General features: G+C 37.7%; 1 protein-coding gene across 1 annotated transcript in view; it reads left to right on the top strand.

Annotated features, from left to right (window-relative positions):
- LOC122161862 (muscular LMNA interacting protein) overlaps positions 1-20,368 on the top strand; it is an 83,058-nt gene extending 62,690 nt beyond the window's left edge. Inside the window, exons 12-14 of the mRNA XM_042821572.1 lie at positions 12,820-12,873; positions 18,021-18,055; positions 20,085-20,368. Coding sequence (XP_042677506.1) covers positions 12,820-12,873; positions 18,021-18,047 — 81 coding nt within the window. The 3' untranslated portion in view covers positions 18,048-18,055; positions 20,085-20,368. The remainder of the gene's footprint in view (positions 1-12,819; positions 12,874-18,020; positions 18,056-20,084) is intronic.
- The last annotated feature ends 2,422 nt before the right edge of the window (positions 20,369-22,790 follow it).

Consider the following 22,790-nt stretch of genomic DNA (forward strand, 5'->3'; position numbering starts at 1 on the left):
CTCCTATTTTATATATATATATATATATATATATATCTACACACACATACACACATAGAATCCACCGAAAGTAATGCCTCTGATTTGTTTCCATGGAAACTACAACAGATACAAAAAGCATTATAACACTGTTTGATAAAGCAAATTCTCAGCTACAAAATACTATTTTTTTTCAACCTAGTTACAGCTCTTGGCTATGCATTCCTCACCAGCAGTGAGTAAGAGACTGCATGCTGCTCTCACAAAGATCTGCACTAGCAGAGGTGACCCACTGTTGCTGTTGCCCCTGGAACGCACAACCCACCACTTCACTGTGCTCACATCCGGTGTTTGGTCTCTGTAAACGTTCAGCAAGTGAATTTTGATAGCTGCCATTTTTTTTCAAAGGAAATTAATAAAGGAATTATAATTAATAAAGGAATTAATTAATAAAGGAATTCAGATCCATGCCTTCACACGCACTTCCACGTCAGACACCATTTTGTCAGACTGCCCCTCTGCTGTCATCTGTCACACACAAATAAAATGAAATATTTTTTGGGAAGGTTCAACTTTTACTGCCATATTATGAACATCCTCCTCTGATATTATTGGCAAATATAACAAAGTGCAAAGTATTAATTCTGGGGCAGCCTATGTGTGTTTATATACATGTATATATATATATATATATATGCAAGTTCTTATTTTCAAATTAAACTTGGTCTTTCTTTAAATCTGCATCCTTAAATGGTTGAGCAGCAGCATCCATAGCCCAGAAATCACTGAAGAGTGCTGTATTCTATCAAAGAAAACCTTGGGTGACCTTTTAATTTTCCTTGAATTACTCTCATAGCAGTAGCATTTTAATTGGTTATGTCATCAAGGGAGATCACTGGGAGATCTGTGTTTTAGATGAAGCCTTTGTGGGCTCCAGACTTTGATCAAGAATGCAGAAAATGATGACCATTGCATTTTTTCCGTAGGCTACTCTTAATTTAATTAAACTAGTTAGTCCTGTCTTCCAATCCCTTAAGATCCCCAAAAATAAATATATAAAAATTGATCTTCTGAAACAGTACTGGGGAGAATGAGAAGAATTTTTGAGAAGACTATCATTTTTGGGAATTCTCTGGAGAACTGTCACTGTAACTTAACATTGAATGTATCCTAAAAGTTGATAGTTAAAATTGTTAGACCTGTTATGTAAGCAGTATAAATATTTAGAAAATTTATTTCTATTCTGTATTAAACAGGGACTGTCATTTCCTTGGGTTTGCCCTTACTACTCATCACTCCTTGGGATAAGGGATGTGCACCTTGACTTACTTGCTGCCTCTCGAGCCATTCAGCAAACACTCAGTAAAAAAAGAAACAATAAAGAAAGATAGTGTCCAGATGTATGCATGAACATAATTAAAGTTTCAACCCAATGAACTGTCCAAGAGAATATTAAGTGTGAAGTTGTGTTTTCAAGTGTTTATTGTAGTTTACTATATTTTCCACTAGAGGGCAAAGCTCACTGCCATTTATACTTTAGCTCATTTAAAATATGTTATAAAAATACCTTTGACTATGGATAGGGCATATTGGTGAATGGAGTTGCTAATTTTCACCTGCAGTTTCGACCTCAAAATTACCCTATGCAAGAATTTGCTTGGAAATGAGGTTTTAGGAAAGAAAACATACACGCCACCAACAAAACAAACACAAAGCCAGTATCACCATGTTTCTGCTTCTTATATTAGAGAAGCTAAAGGTGGTGAGCTCCTAAAATATATAAATAAATAAATAAATATATATATTTTGTCTCAGAGCATAAACAAATGGCAGCTGTCTATCTGAAATGTTTTACTGAAAGGATACTGTGCTGTAGGCATCTTAGACCCAGAACTAGACTAGTCTTGTTTGAAGACCCATCAGCTACCTGAATCTTCATAGCTGATGGAATTTCACAAATAAAACTGAAACAGACCTGAAAGGATTTCTACACTCCTTGTTCTTGACAAGCCACACTTCTGAGGTGGTTGTTACCAGGCAAATGGTTACAATGGGCAGTAGATGATCGTGTCTTTTTCTCTTTAGTCAGCAGACCAGTTAAAGCAAACAGGAGTCCTGCTTCAGTTTCTTCTGAAATAAAATAATTGAATGAGTTGAACTTCTTGTATTAGAAAAGCCCATTTTTTCAGTGAAGTAGCTCTGAAAGGTGGACTAGATTGCAACTATTGTTGTGACAGAGTGTCTGAAGTAACACTTAGCCTTGTGATTGATTCCAATGCTTGATTCTGAGGGGAATCCCCCCAGTTTTTATCTGATGACTGTGTAGGGTGCCCCGTCCTTGGACGTGTTCAAGGCCAAGCTGGACGGGGTCCTGGGCAACCTGATCTGAATGTGTATGTTTGGTGGCCCTGCTAGGCAGGGGGGTTGGAACTACATGATCCTTGAGGTCCCTTCCAACCCGGGTGATTCTGTGATTCTGTGATTCTGTGATAGGGTGGAACAGCTCAGCTGCCAGCACAAGCCTTGTGGTACTCCCTAGGGATTCTGAGAGTCTCCTTCTCCTGAGGGAGGAAATAGCCTCTGCCACTTGTATTGCATTCCTGTTTAGGAGGTGGTCTTCAGGGATGTATGTCCACTGCATATACCCTGGTGTGCCAAGGGAGCCTGATTTTCTCTCGTCCTGAGACATCTCGGTATAATCAACCAATCTAGGCATCTTTTGCACAGGAGAGCTGCAAGAAATCAGGACGGCCTGATAAAAGCGCACTTTCATTTTACAGGTGTCAATTGCTTTGTTGATCCTCTTTCTCTCAGCTACAACTGAGTCATTTACTCCGTTAAGGGAAAGGAGATTTCTTTTCTGTCCATCAGATCAGTCACAGAAGTTCAGAAACATGTAGAGGCACAATTAATGTAAGTATCTGTCAGGGCAGATAGCATTATTTTTTGTGAAACGGGTATTCATTTTGAAAGTAGAAGGCAATGAACTGTCCAAGTGAAAAAGGCAGAGGTGGGATGGGGGAGAAACTACACAGCTGGGGCTGTCTGTCAGTCCCCCTTCACTTTCAAACTGCCTTTTCTGTTTTTGTCAGCATAGGCTAAGTACACAGTTCAGGTTTGCCTCTCTGGAAATCTTCCTGTCAGTTAAATATATAGCAGCACTGTTTTGAAAATGAATTGGAGGGCCTGGATTTTTGAAAGAGGAGGCATTAAAAAATGACTATTTTCATTCCTTATCAGGCAGATAAGAAGGTGTTACAGGACCAATATTTCAGAGGACAAATTTCTATTGGTGTCTGAGTTTAGACTGAAGACATTTTTGTTTGTTTTTCTGGACCTAAATAGAGTTTTCTTGAAATAACTAAATGTTGTCTTGTTGGAAGGGCAGCCTTCTGCAATCAGTTGCAGGCTCATAAGGAAGCAAAATATTTAAAGAGAATCTTTATTATTATTTTTAAATGAGGTCAGTGGTGTTTACCTCACCGTCCAATCTCCTCCTCACTGGAGTTTGATTAATAGCTGCATAGTGGGAATTGACATTCTGTGAATGCAGCAGCCTTTCGGGGTTGCCATGGAAAAGCTCTTTTCTCCTAGACATCATCCCAGATGCTTTTATTTCCAGAAGAGACTTTCCTTCTCTCTTTTGAACTTTGATATTTAAATGCTGAATTTCTGCATCTGTCCTTGTGTAGGTGTATTGTGGTTGACATCTGTCTGCTATCTGTGATCCAGAACTATTGGTTTAGTGTAGGAAAAAAAAAAAAAAGAGAGAGAAAAACAACTCAGGTAATTAGTTTTGTGCTATAAATTAGATCTCCTGGCTGTGAACATATTAATGCTTAATAATGTTCTGTGTCCTCTGTATGTGTCCTCTGTACAGTCCTTTTTATTTTTTATTTTTTTTTCCATTCTTTGGGCTTGGTGAGTTATTTTAATCCTACCGTACTTAGGTGACGTTTCTTGATAATGGCCACAGGAAATACTCCTGGAGTTCTCTCTCAGCATATCTTCAAAGAAAAGCATTTATCTTAGAGCACTTCAGAAATATCTTAACTTGGCAATCAATTGCTTTCTTCAAAGCCATCAAATTATCAACAGAACAGGAAGGGAGCTCAGGCTCAGTGAGAGAGGCAGCAACATGCACTTAGCACGGGGATGTCTTAAGTCTTGCACTGCGTGGAAAGATCTCTGCTACCCACTTGTATAGAGACAGCTCACCTGGAGGTAAAAAGAAATTGATTGCTGTGTGACTCCTTTTTGCCAGGACAGTTATGCAATTTTGAGAGCCTTGCTGTCTTTATTTCCACTAGGAGAAGCTGCTAAAGGTAGAAGCCTGGCATTTTTTCTATCCATTTAGAAAACACTCACACAAAGCACTGCTTTTTTGAACACAGTAGGATCAGACTCCTTGAAGTCAAAATGTGCACGGTGAATGCTGTGCCCAGAATTGCACAGGTTTCCTATCTTGGAATGCAATTAGAACTGTTTCTGATGCCTTCTTCCTTCTCATTTGTATGAGCTGGGATAGCCTAAAGCAGTCTTAAGCACCAGGAAGTGCTTTAAAATGCTTTGTCTTCATTTTTAGAAGTACCTACATAATCTAAATCTTGAGTTTGGTTTTATGCCTGGCCTTCTAGGATGATTTTGCGCAGTGGATTTCAGGTGGACATTTTTAACACATACAATATCAAATGTCACAGAAAATCTGACTCTAGCTAAGTAAACCCTTTCTGAAGCTGAAACACTAGAACTCTCCTAATATCTTCTTCTAACACCTTTATTGGTTTGTGAAGATGAGAATATGATACGCCCCATGGTGGTGGGTGCGAACTTGCCATAGCTTAGAGGCTCCTGCTACTGCTGCTGCTAGGAACTTAATCCATGGGCTGGATTTGGGCTGGATACAACTCCATTCCCAAGGGAATTTGGAACTGGAGAAAAAGGAAATGATAATTCTTTATTAGTAGTTGGGCAAATGGCAGCTGCAACCTAGGGCCATGACTTTTCTTGTAACATAGTAATAAAAACAGAAGACAAAACTATAAAAACAGAAGCAAAAACGTGTGAAAAAATTTCAAACAAGACTTAGCGAGCAGGTGACCTATGTGAAAAACAATGATAGAATGATAGAATCACCAAGGTTGGAAAAGATCTCCAAGATCATCCAGTCCAGTCATATACCTACCAGCAATATTTCCCACTGAACTATGTCCCTTAGTACAACATCTAAACATTTCCTGAATACCTCCAGGGATTGTGACTCAACCACTTCCTGGGCAGCCTGTTCCAGTGCCTAACCACTCTTTCTGAGAAGAAATTTTTCCTGAAATCCCACCTGAATCTCCCCTGGTGCAACTGAAGGCCGTTCCCTTGAGTCCTATTGCTAGTTATTCAGGAGAAGAGGCTGACTCCCATCTTGTCACAAACTCTTTTCAGGTAGTTGTAGAGCTGTGCTCTTTATAAGACTTGTGCTCCATACTCCTCACTGCTTTGTTGTCCTTCTCTGGACACGCTCCAGGGCCTCCAGATCCTTCTTGTAGTGAGAAGCCCAAGCTGAACACAGTACTCAAGGTGTGGCCTCACCAGTGCTAAGCACAGAGGGACAATTACTTACTTGCTCCTGCTAGCAACAAGTTCTGATACAAGCAATGATGCTGCTGGCCTTCTTGGCCATCTGAGCACACTGCTGGCTCATGTTCAGCCAAGCATCAACCAACATCCCCAGGTCTGTTTCTTCCACACCGTTTTCCTGCCACCCTGCCCCAAGCCTGTAGCATTGCCTGGGATTGTGGCCAAAGTGAGCACCTGGCATAATTGTGTGCTTTTTATCAAAGGCAGTGAAAAAATAGTCGAAAAGCATATGGATTGAAACACAGACTGAAGGATGAAAATTATAATGAATGGAAGCAACCTCAAAATATCCAGAGCTACAGAGAAAATGATATCTTAGAACTAAGTGAACACAAATGTTTCTAGAGAATTTCCTGCTGCTTTTTAAGACTGTAAAGAACTCTTCTGAGTCATAAAGGGAGAGTAAGCATTAAAAGCCGATGAACCTTTGGAAACTAAGTTTCAAAGGAAAAGTTGAGGCAGTTAGAAATCACTTAACTTTTATTGCAGGTATTGGCATACTACGAATTCTGTAATATAGCCTTAATTAACTCTGATTCCAGTTATTAAAAAAAAATAAATTACAATACAGTTAGTTCTGTTGAAATTTCAAGAATGTGCTTACAGCACAAATATTATTTACCTATGTTTCATAAATGTTATGATCTTCAAGGCTCTACTGTGGAGTTTATTTTGGCAAAGTGTTTTAAACTTTGATGAAGAGGTCATATAAACTGCAAATTATTGTACTAACTTTTTCTGGTGTCAGTGGTGGCTATCATCTTAGTAGTTAGACAGAATATTTATAAAATTTTTATTATATTAGTTGACAGTTATAGATACATACTTATGAAGATTGATGATTCAGTTAAAATTGGGGTCATGGGTTTAAAGCATCTAAGGTCAAAACTGAGGTCAATGCAACTTTGGTACATTGAAAACTTACTCAGAAAACAATTCTTATTCAGTCGTGCTTCTGACGTGGAAAGAAAATGAGAGGGAAATCAGCTCTGAAAATTAAATTCATTTCATTTCATGCTTTTGCCTGGAATTTGAAAGAAATAAAGTTCTTGGGCAGTTTTGAGTCAATGAACAATGACCTCCTTCTTGGGGCACATAAGCATGCACCTCTTCAAAGCAGTGACTCAGTTTCTGTCAGTTCATAAAGAGATCACAGTCAATATTCCAAGAAAATTTCAAATGCTTATGATGCTGAAAATTCTGAACCATTTTTTTTTTTTTGCTTCCTGATACAAATGAAAATTTGCAAATGTTGAAATACCTCTAAAATCAAAATGCCTCAGGTTATGTGAACTAAAGCAGATAGTACTAATCTGTATCATTACACTTTCTACCCTTCTGCCTCACTTCTTTTCTTGTATAAGTTTAGATTCTAGTGTCTTGAGTCTTCCATACAGGCTTGGTATCCTGCTTGGCCATCAGCTCCAGTCAAACACTTGAGTGAAATTATCCTAGCAACCAAGTACAGAAATCAATTAAATCACATTCTTCCCATAGTTTCCACAAAGTGCACTGACAGTGAATGGCAGGAAATGGCAAGAAGTTATACCAGAGGAGGTTTAGGTTGGATATTAGGAGAAACTTTTTCTCTCAAAGGGTGGTCAGGCACTGGAATGGCTGCCCAGGGAGGTGGTGGAGTCGCTGTCCCTGGCAGTGTTCAAGAGGCATCTGGATGAGGAGCTACGAGAGATGGTTTAGTGCTTGTGGCACTGATAGGAATGGGAGGGTGGTTGGACTGGATGATCTTGCAGGTCGTTTCCAGCCTTGTGATTCTGTGATTCTGTGATTCTGTGAAATTACACTTCAATATTTTATGGAAATGATCAGGAAAAAACACTCAGGTCAGAGAACACAATATTGTGGTTATGGACAAGATTTTGTATCTTTGAGCATTCTGTTTTTCATTTTCTAAGTGAGAATTGGAGTGCACGTAAGAAATAAAAGTGGATGTTTATATTTTGTTGGTTTTTTTTCTTTTTTTCATTTCAGAAAGCTTTACTTTTCTATTTTTCCGTTGCTAATATTTTTTCATTAAAAAATAAATAATTTTGGCAGAAAATTCGCAACTGATTCCCTCTTAGACTAGCCTTCCATGAGAACTCAAAGAAGGCCTCAAAAAGGCTAGTCCAGGGGAAACTGAGTGTGTGTGTGCATCTTCAGCTGTACCCTATCTTTCACAAAACCTTGCAATTCCAGCAGTCTCCACCTATGCTAATAAAAATTCCTCCATTGCATCTTGCTTTGATGACGTTCCAAAGCTCTATCCTGTGAGAACTTGTCAGGGAAGAGTGTCTGCGTACGTTGTCTGTCTTGTGCATGTACTAATTAGTATCTGGAAAGAGATTTAAAATCTTTGAGTTAAAAAAGCAAAGTAAAATTAATGTATAATAATGATGAAGTGAGCAAATATGCTTTACTGCATTCTCAGTTGAAGGCACAGTATAGGTCTTGCAACCACTATTTCTACTTCATGTTTCTTCTCATACAGAGATGGTAGATGCAAAAAATAGGTTACTTAATCTATTTTTGAGGTTAAATAAATAACCTCAAAAACTCAAAAACTGCATTTTTGAGAGTGATTTTATAGAGTTTTATTTCAGGAAGACAATATATACCGTATATAAACAGAAAACTGTTTATTTCCATTACTTATTTTTTTTCTCTTTAGCTGAAAGTAGTCTTTTCTCTGTTGATGTGGATGTTGTACCATTTCTTGGTACCCTAGTTTTCATGCATTTCTATGCAGAAAAAGTGATTATCCATGAAAAAGTTTTATAGAAATAGTGTGTTTGTTATGCCTTTGTAAGCAAACATTTTTCGTCTTCAAACTAGTGAGAAATTAGTAACTTTTCCTGTTGAGAAGGAATTATCCTATATTTTATGAGTGTTAAGTACCAAATTTATTGTTAAAGTAGATTAAAGACAAAGATGTATTTAGAAAGAATGGTATATAAGTACATGTTCTATGATTTGAAACATTCTTATTTATTACGTACATTCAAGAACAAACTGGAACACAGGAAGTTCTATACGAACATGAGAGGGAAGGTGACTTTAGAGTGAAGCTGACAGAGCACTGGAACAGGCTGCTGGGAGAGGCAAAGGAGTCTCCTTCTCTGGAGATATTCAAAATCTACCTGGACCCTTTCCTGTGTAACCTACTGTAGGGAACCTGCTTTAGCAGGACAGTTGGACTAGATGATTTCCAGAGGCCCCTTCCAATCTTACAATTCTGTGATCACCTCTTACTTGTTCCAAAGAGTTTAAAATCTGTTTCTCAATTAGCAAAGGTTGCAGATCCTCTTGAGAGTAACTTATTCTTGTGAAAAAGGTCTTACATTGAAAACACTTAAGAGGACTTTATATTAGTTTAGAGGCTGCTGTGATTCATAGTACAATAAAGGTAAATTGACCTTTTAAAGGCAAATATGTCTTGCTGATTACTCTACAGAATCAAATGAACAAAGGTCTAACTAAGATATTACAATTCTTGTCTAAGCCTTGGCTGAGCCAAGATAATTTCCCTTTGAGCCTATGCGCTGCAAATACTTATATATTGTCAGGATATTCTAATCTCTTCAGTACAGTTTTCACAACCACAACTAGATATTTGTCTAGTTTATTCTTTCACTGTCCTTAGAAATAATTCACCAGAGACCGAATGAGGCTTGGAATAAATAAATAAACAAACAAACTTTAAAAGAGTAATGCAGAATTTTAATTTAAGTGGCAAAAGAATCAAAAATAGAAATTTTAAAAGCAGTATTGTTACCCTCCACTATAAACATGCAATCCTAAATTAGGAAATAAATTAGGAATTCCTAAAATAGGAAAAAAAATAGGGCTTCTTTCCAGATGCTTTGTCCCAGGGATGGAAAACTGCCAGTTACAGAACATGCTGAGGTTTCATGAAGACAGCGCTCCAGTAAAAAGTACAAAGTCCAAATTCTCACTTTATATCTTGTGGACGTGGCCACATTCCTCTATGACTGAGGGATGACAGTCACATGATATCTAGTAAGGAATGCCTAATTCTGCCTCCTTCTGCCTACTTTGCATTTTTTGATCTTTTAAGCTGTTTTTGTGGTATTCTGTTTTTGATAGCTCATCTTTGCAGAGAATTGACCTTCATATTCAGAGAATATTTTTGGTGTAAGTTGTTTTTTGGTCTGTAAGTTGTACTATGAGACAGGTGCAAGGCTGAGTTCTATCTGTTAGGCTGCATGTCCTGTTTGCACCCTCTGAATACCTTGGGCTGACAAGTTTGCAGAGAGGAGAAGAACAGATGCCAATGCCCTCATTTAGTACTTGCCCAGACACCTTCCAGAAGAATCGGGTCCTTATTTATATTGCTGCAGAAAGCACATGCACTGTTTTCTATCCTGCACATTGGGCTGGAGCAGTATGCATTCAAGAACACAAAAATCATATTAGCAAGGAAAAATCACAGAGGAAAGGATAAGACTGAAGCCTCTTGTTAAACTCACTGAGGACAGGCATGGGGCTTCTTCCACAGCAAGGCTTATACATTTCAGGTTATATTGACACTTGATGGAAATAACACAGGAATTGGCTGGTGAAGATGAAGTCACTCAGGCCAAGACACTCATCTCCTTTGCTGTTGGCAGAGAGAGAGCCCAGCTCTCTTCTTTTTAGGGACCTGTAAGACTAAGTGTTATTCCAGCAAAAGGAATGTAGTACTTCTCTTAGGTGCTTCATATTTGCTCAAGTATCACTTAAAGTCTGTAATAAATCTAGCTAGATGTGACTTTCTAGACCCCAAGTCACGGCAAATGGCATGCCAGATCTTCAGAAATCTGAGGAGTAGAATGTATGCACTCTTCTATGATAACTCCTTGAGGTTTTTATGTGACAGATGACTTTTGAAAGCACACTTCAGAAAACTGTATGTTACTCTGTTTTTCTCTTACTCCTGTATTAACTTTTCTTTCCATCATTGATCAGGGAAGGCCTTGATGACCTTCCAATCATTTTCCTTCAATTAAACATCTACAAAGTAATTGATACTAAGAGTGCCTGTCCAGAAAATATAGATTATTTTCCTTCTCCATGGGGACTGTTATAAATATTGACTTTCTAGCTTGAAAAGAAGGTGCTATCAAAATAAAAGAAGCAAACATATCTTGTGGACAAAAAAGGATGATTATAGGTCAGGTCTAAGGAGGAACACGAGACCTCATACTCAGGAAACAACATAAGGAAGAATTAAGACTTGGAGAGGCAGTTTAGGTGAATATAGTGGAATAGTGAATAGTTGGCAATGAATCCTGGCAAAAAAGGCAAGGACAAGAAACAAAATAAAAGTACATTTTTCATTGATTGGCTGAACGTGCAACTTAAAATAAAGAGTTGCTATATTCTCAGATCACTACCTGACTTGGGAGATTTTCTTTTTTTCAATAAGTGAACCTCTCAGAGGGCTTAGCTGAACATCAGCAAGTAAGCAGAAAATGATCAATATCTTCTGTCTTCTTTTTGTGATTAGCTCTTTCTACTTTTCATGGAATACAGAGATGCCGTATTCTTGAGCCAATATGTAATTCATCACAGGTTTCATCTAAATGAAATAAGCTCATGAAGATACTGCAAATGCAGCTAGAATATTGCACCTATGTTATTGTCAAGGACTGTCTGGATGAGGAGCTGCGAGATATGGTTTAGTAGCTTGTGGTGGCAGTGGTAATGAGAAGACGGTTGGACTAGACAATCTCAGAGGTCGTTTCCAACCTTGTGATTCTATGATTCTATGACTCTATGACTGCCCAGCCTCAGTAGCTGCAGCATGCAGGGTTTGGAAATGGGAATTCATCTCCCGTGTAGGCTGTTAAATATCTCCTGTGTTTGTTGTAAGAGCTGCACCGCAGCAGTAGAGTGCCTCAGTGGCTGTGCTGGCTGACTGAACATCTGTGATATGGCAGGGATCTTGCCAAGAAAGTCACGTCTCTTTACCCCTTTAACCCTCTGTTGTCTAACATTGTTCTCTTGCCTGTCGATTAAATCAAATTATTACCTGAAGTTATTCACTTGCCTTTCCATTTGGGGCAAAAAAAAAAAAAAAAAAAAAAAAAAAAGGAAAAGTCAAATGTTTCAAAGCTGCTGCTGCTGTTGTAAGAGTTGGCTTCTGCTTCACTGAAAATGAAGCAGGGGAAATTTACGAAAGCGGAGAGCAATATATGGCAAATCCATAATATAATTATAAACTGAGTAAATTTCATTTCGGTGTCTCTCTTTCCTAATAGAGACATTTTGACAGATCAGCTTCTTAAAAAGCTCTGTTTAAAAATGAATTTTCCTAGGGCAAGACTGGTATTTCTTTTAAAGAATGCATCTTATGATAAGTTACTATTAGCTCTAAATACCAAAACAAAGTAGTACTTTTGATAGATTGAAAATTGCAAGGTTCTTTCTACATTATATTTCCACAAATCTAAAATACTACAACCCCAATATTTTCAACATCTTTTCCTCTAAAGAAGATGTTTAGATTACTGCATATGAAAACCTCACAAACTTGGGACCTTAACGTTGCATATATAAACTCTGTCTTATCTATTTACTTATGTCCTCTTAAATTTTATTGTAATTTGTATGGTTCATCATTTGAGTCACATCCATCAAACTTTATTACACTCAAAATACTGGGAAATTATAAATTCCGTTCTGCACATGCTAATTACTGCAATATTTTTTTATTTAAATTTTTGCATGATTTGTATTTATGAAATTTAAGACCAAATAGAGGTCTTTTAGAGTTAATTTAAGAAAACAGATATTCAAAATAGTGGAAATATGACTGCAGTTTTAAATAACTTTATGTGCATTATCTCATACTGAATGTATATAAGGCAAATTCCCTTGCTGTGATTTCGTCTTGAGATACTTTTTTCGAAATGGAAAAAAAATGGAAAAAAAAATGGAAAAAAAAAAAAGCAATTTATCCCTCCCTTACAATTATGGAAGATGATACAACAGAGAACAAGCTATGCACTGAAAGAGGTTTTCATAGAGACAAGGAGTAGTAAGCCTACAGATCCTGTTGAACATTGCTGCATTGCTATTTGAACGACTGGGGATACTAGCTTTCATTATAAAATCTTTGTGATAGATAGAAATTGAACTGATAACTGTTGCTTTTTTTCCTGTTTTTAACCTCATGACCTCTTCAACCTGTGACATCTTGCTCAGCAGCCCAGTCATCCCATAGTGCCTATTCCAGAAAATGAAACACTCAGCTCTAAGGAGGTAATCAGTTGACATTTAATATGCTTATGCATTTGCATGCTGTTTTTACCTTTTATTTGTGTAGTATGTGTATGAGATGAGTGAAAATGTACTGATCAGCTTTTGTCCAGTGTATGGGCTACGTAAGCATTAATTATTCTTGGTGATTAATGAAGAAGAAACACAACAGTTGTTTTGGAGACTGTTTGTATGAATTAGGGGTAAAACTAACATTTACACTTCAGGTTTCTGGTATGTGCTACTGGGATGCTACTGAGTGGAATTTGCTATATTATGTAGTAAGACCATTTCCCAGTTTGCAGTCACTGATAAGGGTTCTGTTTTAAATAGAAGATGCAACAAGTGCCAGAAGCACTTCAGACAGTTAATTGTTAAAAACTTTGTAAAGGAATGTCAAGAAAACATCAGACAGCATGCAGAGATTGTTTGTCCAGTATCAGCGTTCAGTGCCAGTTTTAATTGGCCTTTGAAGAAAGACACCAATCTTCTTGAAGTCTAAACTCAGTGGTGGATTCCTTACTTTTCACATCTCTAAGCTCAATGTAAATTACATATGTAATTTGATTAACTACTGTATTCTTTACTGCAGGCTTTGAACTGTAATAGAACATCCATAATTAAAAGACATTTTCAACGTCATTTTAGAAATGTACATAAAATGCTTAACTTACTACCTATACTAACAGTATAAGTTCAGCTGTGACACAGGAATTTTTGCTTCTGATACCTCTTTTTGTTACTGGGAATACTCTCATAATTATGTCATAAATTTTTAGATGGTTTTAACAATATAAAAAGAAATGATAATTTTATTTTTGCAACACAGTGTTTTTCCATTCTTATTTTGAGGCAAGATTCTGGTTTACTTAAAAGCAGCAAAATGAGCATTTAAAAAAAAGAAAAGGGCATTTGCCAGTAATTGCTACAAAATACGTGAGTTTCTTATAAATGTCAAGGGAGTTTTGAGGTCAAGACCTTCACATGTTGGAGGCAGAATGGAGTCAGGCACACGTTGACTGTCTTCTCAGTTTGTTGACAGAGCCTGTTAATACATCCTCACAGTTCATCTTGGGTTCTATTGTAAAAAGATTAAGAAATAGAAAAAGAAGAAAGAAGAAAGGTAAGCATCTCACTAGGAGGATCATCGACTACTGTTCAGCCCCAGATAATGTGAGTGATGAATGCAGCACAGCCTCTTATCTTCAAGTGCAGTCCCCACCTTTCTGGCCAGTCCCTGGTTCTCTCATGGGCAGTTATATGGTTTATACTGTAGACCGTTCCCAAGTGCCTTCACAAAACAAAGTTAGACAATTAACAGCTTGATCAGCTTCTCACATGATAGGTGCTTTTTCAGTTTTAATCTTAATTTTACTTTTTTTTTTTTTTTACCTGTAAAGTTTTTGATAGGAACCTCTCCTGACTCAAGCAACAGTTTGTGCTGGATTTATGCTTTATGGGTTTATGTAACATAAAAGGCTCCACCTAACGTAGTATATCCTTTATTATCAGTGAATTTATGTTTGGATGTAGAGGTGGTTAGGAAAAGTTCTGTCAAGTGACAAGGCCAACATTATTCTCACTGCTGTAATAAAGTCTGTATTTCTCCATCTCTGCCCTCATCAACCCTTTTTTCTTTATCTAAAATTACTTGTAAGCTCATACTTGGCTTCTTCCTCCACAGTGTTACTCCCTCAGAGCTAAAAAAGTGGTGTGTGAAAGTCAGTGTGATTTATGTATTTCCAGAAAAAGAACAGATGGTCACATGCAGAGTGAAACATAAATATTTCCTTGACCTTTACAAAGGATGAGATGGCAAAGAAGAGTCTTTGCTACTTTCTACTTAGTAATTCAGGTTGTTTTCCTCAAAGTAAAGTATTCACCACTGGAAAAAAAAAAAAAAAGAAGTTATCTTTGTATGCTGTTCTTCATGCAGCATCAGCTTCATTATAAAAACACAAAACAAATCAGGCCTGTTACTTTCCTGTGAAAGCAGGAAAACAAATAAGTAAGCATTTCCTCCCTGTAAAATCCTTCCCTACACCCAATGCTATTTAGTTGGAGGACATCTGAAGGATACTCCTGCAAAAACTAACCAAGAGATAGGATAGTAATTTCCCATACTTACAGTCTTCAATTAACCTAGTGTTTGCCCACATCATAGTGTGTGACTGGTGTTGCAATTACTCTCAGAATTATACTGAGTCAGAATATTTAGAGAGAACATAGGGCATATGTCCCTGTAAAGTCATAAAAAGGCACTGCAGCTGCTAAATGTATGTACTCATTACCTTTATTCATATAGAACTTGGAAAGTCCCAAGGCTGTTGTACAATTACTTTAGGTTCATGTAATCTTTTGCTTCAGCTGTTGCTCCATCTTATCTATTTGTTATTGCTAAGAAATCTGCAATTATTATTTAATATCTGGCATCTTTCCATGTAAGGTCACTATTCATAAAAAGGCACCATGAGAAAATGTTGATTCCATTGACTTCAGTGGAGACAGTATTTCACTTCAGTAAAGGAAGCAATTAATCTCCCTGCTTCAATTAAAAAAAATAATAATAATTTCAAATGTTCTTTAAATTATAAACTATTTGAAATGTCAGTAAGGCCCAAAGTTCTGTTATATATTGCTCTTTATTTATTTAAGAAGTGTATCTGGTCAGAGGTCAACATTTCTATTAATCATTAACAGATTCTATATATAAGAAAGGAAGTGTACTCATTACACTGTACTAAAGAGTTTATGTAGATGGTTTTATGCTAGACCAAGACCCAACCCAAGTGACAGTTTCAGAAGTAATGTCCTTCCAGCTAAAAATAATGGCATCTGGATTTCCAAACAAAGTCCCCGAGTTCACAAAAATCCCAACTTTTTTTGATATCACGGTCACTCTGTTTCATCTTATCTCCATATGGCCAACAGTAATTCTGATCTGAAATAGGGTATCTCTGAGCCACAGTCCATGACATTTCAAAGCTGCAAGGGGTGAGCATGCAGAGCGGAGGCCAACTTGAGTGTTGTCTGGAAGGGAGGTGCAAAAGAATGGTACAGACCGCTCTCTCACTGAGGTTATCTAGACAGCCTAGGGCTGCTGGTGCTTAGGTATTCTGTAATGATCCATCTCTAAGGTGCCTTTCAATACTTTTTTAGCTGGTAGTAAAGAAAATCCTTGTCAGAGCAAGAACAGGGATATCGCAGATACACAAAACAAGAGAGAACTCTATCCACAGCAGTTGTAATATCAGATCCCTTGCTCAAGCACCTTCTTCTTCCATTTGGTGCCAAATGGATCACAGATAGGTTGAGAATTGCATTTGAAGCACTGCTGTTGTTCAGACTTGATAAAATACCAAAGGAACTAGAGGTATTAGGTTATTCATAAACACTGCATAGATTGAGGGTAGGCATGGAGACTAAGGCAGCATAAGGCAGTAAATAATAAAGAAAAAGGTAACAGTAACACATTCAAAAAAGGTCTCGAATGTTCCAAATTCTATGTCACTTTCCTCCAAAATGAGAATTGCTTTAATGTGACCTGCGATCTTCAAAAGCATTTTGGAACAAAATGAACAGAACCTCTCTGAATCAGTAGTCTCACTGTCCTTAGTTTATTTTAATCAAGCCAAGGACTGGGCTCTCTCCATATCATCGTAACAGTTCATTTAACTGAAAATTTAATGATGTTGCAAATGAACATTACAAATAAGAATATCTACTGCTTTGATTAAAGGAGTAAGAATTTCAAGTGTTAGTTGGGATAAGTTCTTCAACATCAGAAATGGATGCTAATTGGGAGCAGTAAGCTATGAACATCTGGTCTTACAAATAGAGAGGTCCAAATGGCATGTTTGTAAAGTCTGAAAAAAATCAGATAGATAATTTATATTAGTTTATAATTTATGTTAGTTTTATAATTTCTAATGATTTAAATTTTATAACATTTAATATATTACAGTTACAACAAGAAGTATGTGTTTACAACAGGTACTTGGGTAATACTTTTTGGCAGCTTCAACAGTATCTTCTTGTTTTAAATAATAAGTTTCAGTAATAGCATACTGACATGAAAAGGCAGTAGATCACCATGCATTAACAAGGAAAAACATTTTCTGAATTTATTGAATATTATTTCTATTGGGCTCTGTATAACAATAATTACACTACATGTATTACATGCTAAATTTATATTAAAAAGGATGCTAGCACCCCGCAGAGAATAATAATTCTCAGCCTCTGAAGGAATGGGATATGACATATTGCTGTAATCAATGCAACCCTATATGAGGTTAGCCTTCGCCACCACACAGATATAAGAAATCCTGTTCAGCTGGGAGTCAACCATGCTTTGGGTCCCTCTCTGACTGCCCAGCCAGTCAGTAACTGACCTACAGTTGTATGGGATTGTTCGCTTACTCATCCCAGATCCAGATTTTGCATTTGTCTTTGTTGAAACAGCTCCTGCTGGCCCATTCCTCCATCCTGGCAAAGAGCTCTAAAATGGGGGCTGTATCCTCATCATACCAGTCTGTTTCTGTTCTCCAAGTTACTAACATTCACAGACATCATGGGCTCTTTCTCCACCCAGCTCCCTGGTGTCTGATGGTCACCTGTGGAATGCCACTTGGAACAGTGACTTTGAACAGCTGACTACTACCTTTTTAAATCAATAGTACCACCAGTTATTTATCTGAGACAGAACTCTGCAGTCCTCTCTCCTCCTTACTTTGGGTACTTGGTTACTATAGAAGGCTGTGGAAAGCGCTCCTAAGGTAGAGGAAAGCAATATCCATGCCACGTGACTACAAGATGGGCCACATCCTGTGTCCTCGTGGGATGTGGTCCGAAAAAGAAATGGGAACCCAACATGAGTTTGAAACATCTTCTGCTGTGCATTTAGCCAGGGTAATGCTTTGTCTTTTGAAATTTGCTCTTCAAACATGTCAGTGCATGAAAAACATCCTGAGCTCTATAAACATAGTTATAAATTAACAGTACAGGAAACCAAAGTTTTTACAGAGACCAAGAGCTTCATGAAATTGTCCACCAGCATAATATTTGCACTACTGTGTCTGTTTCACATAGTGCAATTTTAACTCACCTCTCCATTTTGTTTTCACTTTTTATTATTTTTTTTAATACAGGTCACCGATGAAAAAGGTTCTGTTTAGCTGTAATGGTGAGTATTACTGTTTTTCTGACTTGATTACAGTAACACTTAGAATATGTAACTATAGCTTTAGTGTCATTGTAACAAACTGATGTATATGTGTTTGCTTTGAAAAAATGGTAGAATGCATTAGCAACATGATTTATTGTTTGGATAATAAGCTGGCTGTGTTTGGTGAGTGACTTTCCATTAATAATTACAAATACAGAATAATTTCACTTTTTAGCACAAAGTCAAAATTGCATTTATTTTAAGTAGGTAATCAAGCAGGTGGAAAGAATTGAGGTATGGTTTGGAATTAGAATATGTAGTAAAAATAAAATGAATATTATTTTATATTTGAGTGCATAACCACATAATGTCATTAAAATGAATAGTTTCTTGTAGTTAAACAGTGCCGTGTTGCAAATAATGTGCAGTACTTGAGTGTAGACACAATTTAGCACTTAACAAGGGAGGACAGCAAATAAATTGTATAGAAAAGGCTGAACTATTCAAGACATGTTTGGTTGCAGTCTTCAGAGGAAAAGATTAATTGTGACTAAATGTTTAATTCTGTTAATTCTTAGAATTTGGGAGTAGGAATATGGAGAGAATAGAAAGAGAACACCTTAAGGAATACTTAGGTGAACTGGATGTATTTAGTTTCATCCCAATGAAACACCCTTAAATGCTTAACCAAAACTATTTCTCAAACTAACAATTAGCATGATAAGGAAATTCACAAAAAAACAAACAAACAAACAAAAAAAAAACAAAAAAAACCTGCAAAAAGGCAAACATAATGTCATGTCTAACAAAGGACGAAAGGAAGATCTACATAATTTCAGAAAAGTCAGTGCTAATATTGTTTCCAAGAAACTGGAACAAAGCATTAAGCAATCCATTTGTAGGCACCCAGAGATAGTAAGCACATAAGGGAACTTGCACAGGGACAGGTCAGAAACAAGTCCTATCAACTTGATCTCATTTCCTTCTTTGACAGCAAAACAGATATAAGGGATATGATTGATACAGTTCTTTGATGCAGACCCACATGACATACATAAGCAAGCAGAACAGATATGGACTAAATTAAATACACACAAGGTAGATGTGCAACTGATAGGAAAGCTGAGCTTTGAGAACAATCATTTGTTGCTAAAATGGGAAAGCACCTCACGGAGACTTCCACAATGCTTTCTTCTGGCTCTGTACAACATTAACTAGTTGCTCGGCTGAATGGACAGTACATTAATCAGATTTACAGATAATCCCCACTTGGGACTGAAGACAATGACAAGGGACAGAAAAGCACAGATAGAAGTGGGATGACAATAATAACATAGGAAAGAATCTGAAGATTACAGGAGACCACAAACTGAATCTGAGTTGGAGAAGCAATGTTGCTACAAAAAAATGCCATCAAAGGAAATGCTGAAGGGAGTGCTTACAGTATAATGGAAGGAAATCCTCATTTCTGTTCACTGTTAGTGAAGAACAAGTTGCAGTGTTATGTTCCATCCTGAGCACTATTAGAAAGAGAGACTGATGCTGTGGAAAACGAATAGCAGATTTAGAGAGGATTTAAAGCTTTCGGTTTCTTCACATAGGGAAAAAAAGAGAGCAGAGCCACAGCTGGTTGCATCTCTTCATAATGCATCGTTGTAAAGGAGTATTAGTCACTTCTCCAACCTCCGTGAGAGTGAGAGGGAAAGAAATGGACCTAAATTTCAGGATGAGGGACATAATGCAGAATTAGGACAGCTGCAGCTACATGGGAATGCAGTGCTCCAACAGACTTTCTGAGGCTACTGCAAAGGTGACAAGAATCTCATACGGCAGGACTGGTACCAGCTGCGCTTTGTCCCAAACCTTAAAACAAGAGAAGTGGCTGAATTTTTCTTCATGCCTTTTTGTTTGTTTGTTTGTTTGTTTGTTTTTCCTGTGAAAATAAGAGTGAAATTTATTAGCCAGCTTATCTGATTGACACTGTTTGCAAATCTCAGTTTTATAATTTTTGGCTATTTTTGTTCATTTGGAAACTCTTCTTTTACAGCCTCAAATTATGATTGAAAGATCAAACCACAGAGTATTTTTGGGCCTTTTTCTCTGCTGAGAAGGAATCTACAATACACATGTTATCTGAAGCACCATTAAAAAAAAATGCTTCCAGCATGCTAATTGCTAATATTATTTCAAAAGATAATTCTATGTACTAGCATAATTAACCCCTGAGGTACACATACGAATGTGCCATATTTATATACCACTTATTGAAGTGCTTGCCAGTTTAAAAGATGCCTAAAATAACACAGCATATTTTATTTAGAAATAATATAAATGTCAAAATTCAATAAAGGTGTATTTTTGTTGCAAAGTCTTTGTTGTGGTTCTTATTTTCATTTCTGTAAATGTGCCTCCTTGTACTTCAAGCAGGTGAGTCTGGATGCCAGCCCCATTGGAAAGGATTGCTCCCACACTCTTTGCCTTGGTCACGTTTTGCTGTCACGCAGATGCTTATGTTCTGTGAAATACTCATAGAATTATTCAGCACCTACAGGCTCTTCCCTGCCATGAGATGCTCATAGCCCTGCAGGCCTGGAAGTGCCAGCTGGCGAGGGCAGACAGACTATAAGCTCTACCTAGCAAACTTCGATGAACCACCACTGTCCTCTACACTTTACGCTGTTCTCGTTTTGACCCTGTGTTGCTTCAACAGACTGGGTCTTGTCTGAGCCTGAATCTTAAATAATTTTCTTTCAAAACAGATTGTGAAAGTCCAAGGACGCTGTTTGTCTGTGCCTGTGTGAGTCACTGGCTTCTCCCTGCTCCCTCGATCCTTTGAACTTATACATCAGCCTGCAGGTACAAGCACACCAGGGACTTCTGCATCACAGCCTGGTGTGTGGGAGCACTTCACCTCCTCACACACTGCTACATGTTGAGGTTAGGATTAATAATTGTAATGAGATGTTCTGCTGCTTCCATTAAAATTAAAATGATGAACTAATTTATAAAATCATCAATTAAAACGTTTACATTAAAGTCAGTTTAAATGGAATAGTCCTAAGGGTACTCAGCCTCTTGTACTACAGGACCTGCATTTAAGCTGCTTAACTGCAGAACTGTAGAAATGGAAATGAAAAAATAGAATCATTGAATCGTAGAAAAGTTTGGTACATTTTAGCCCTAAATTAGACCAGGTAGCAGATCAAGGCCCAGGGTAGAAGGAACAGAAGAAAGAACTATTAGAACTGTAGGAAAGACAAAGGAAGGACCCCCTTCTTTACCTCTGGTTTGGTGAGTTTCTTCATCTGTACATATTTTACAAACACATCCCTATCTGTTCAAATGGCTTCTGTCTGTGAATGAAAATGGAGAGTGTGTCAGCAATTACAGCCTAGGGAGTCTGCTCCTCAGAGACTAATGGGAAAAGAATTCAGAGAAAAATCCTTGAAGGGGAGATTACAAAGAGCAAAAGTTGTTATGAAAAAAATTGATTGCTTTTTCAACAGCACTATAAAATTAATGTATGCTGCTTATTCAATAGTGTAATATATTTAGTTCAGATTTGGATGCCTTTACTCTGCCTTTAGTCATTCTTTTCCTGGTAAACTACAAATTCCCATCAGGATACCAATAACTGCAATAACTGGTCTGAGGTGACCTTTCAGTATCTGAAGGCAAGCTACAGGAAAGAAGGGGACTGACTCTTGCACAGTGTCTGTGGTAATAGAACAAGGGGAAATGATTTCAAGCATAAAGAGGGTAGATTTAGGTTAGATCCAGAGACGTGGTTGATGCCACTCCTGCAGACCTTCAAGGCAAGGTTGGATCAGGCCCTGGGCAACCTGACCTAGCTTTAGATGTCCCTGTTTACTGCAGGGGATTTGGACTACATGATCTTTAAAGGTCCCTTCTAACTCTTAAGGATTCTATGATTCTGTGATTCTACTTCTACACCAGTCATTCACCACAAAGCAATGGCATGGAGTACCTTAAACATGAACAGAAGAGAGTGCTCTGGGCTGGCTCCTTTGGAAGAGGACTGGTGACTCTCACATTGCAATGATATCAAACTTAACACTTGCATGTATCCCAAACACCTCTGAGCCTGCTTGGATGCAAGAAACATGGATGATTTGTTCAGTCTGGGCGAGCCACCTCTACTTCTGCCCTTGTAATCTGCTTCTCTGAAAGGGTGGTCATGCGCTGGAACAGGCTGTCCAAGGAGGTGGTGGAGTTAGTGTCCCTGGAGGTGTTCCACAAATGTGTAGATGTGGGACATGGGGATGTGGCTTAGTGAGCAATATTGGTGGTTGGTGGTCAGATGGACTAGATGATGTTGGAGGTCTTTTCCAACCTCAATGATTCTATAATTCTACAGTCACAGAAGATTTAGGCTTAAGGTACCAGCAGTCACTGGCAGGATCAGAAATGGCCTCATATTTGAAATGAACATGAGTGAGTATACATCTGCCATGCAATAGTGTCACAACATCCTTTGAGAATCCATACTCCCTGTGAAAGATGTTACTTTCCCCTTCTCTATCATCTCTAACCAGCTGGTGAGAACTCAAACTGGGACTGGCAAACTCACTGCAGGCATCACCTCTCTGAGCTACGTGCACACTCTCATCTGTCCACAACACTCTCAATAAAAGCATAACCAAGGTGGCATGTGACCCATCAAATGGTGGGACCAAGATTTCCATCCTCAGCTGTGTTTTTTGAGAGATTCATATACAAACACAAGCCTGCT

The sequence above is a fragment of the Centrocercus urophasianus genome, unplaced genomic scaffold (assembly GCF_019232065.1).
Source record: "Centrocercus urophasianus isolate 14NV4802_14NV808 unplaced genomic scaffold, USGS_Curo_1.0 seq_10, whole genome shotgun sequence".
Taxonomy (NCBI): Eukaryota; Metazoa; Chordata; class Aves; order Galliformes; family Phasianidae; genus Centrocercus; species Centrocercus urophasianus.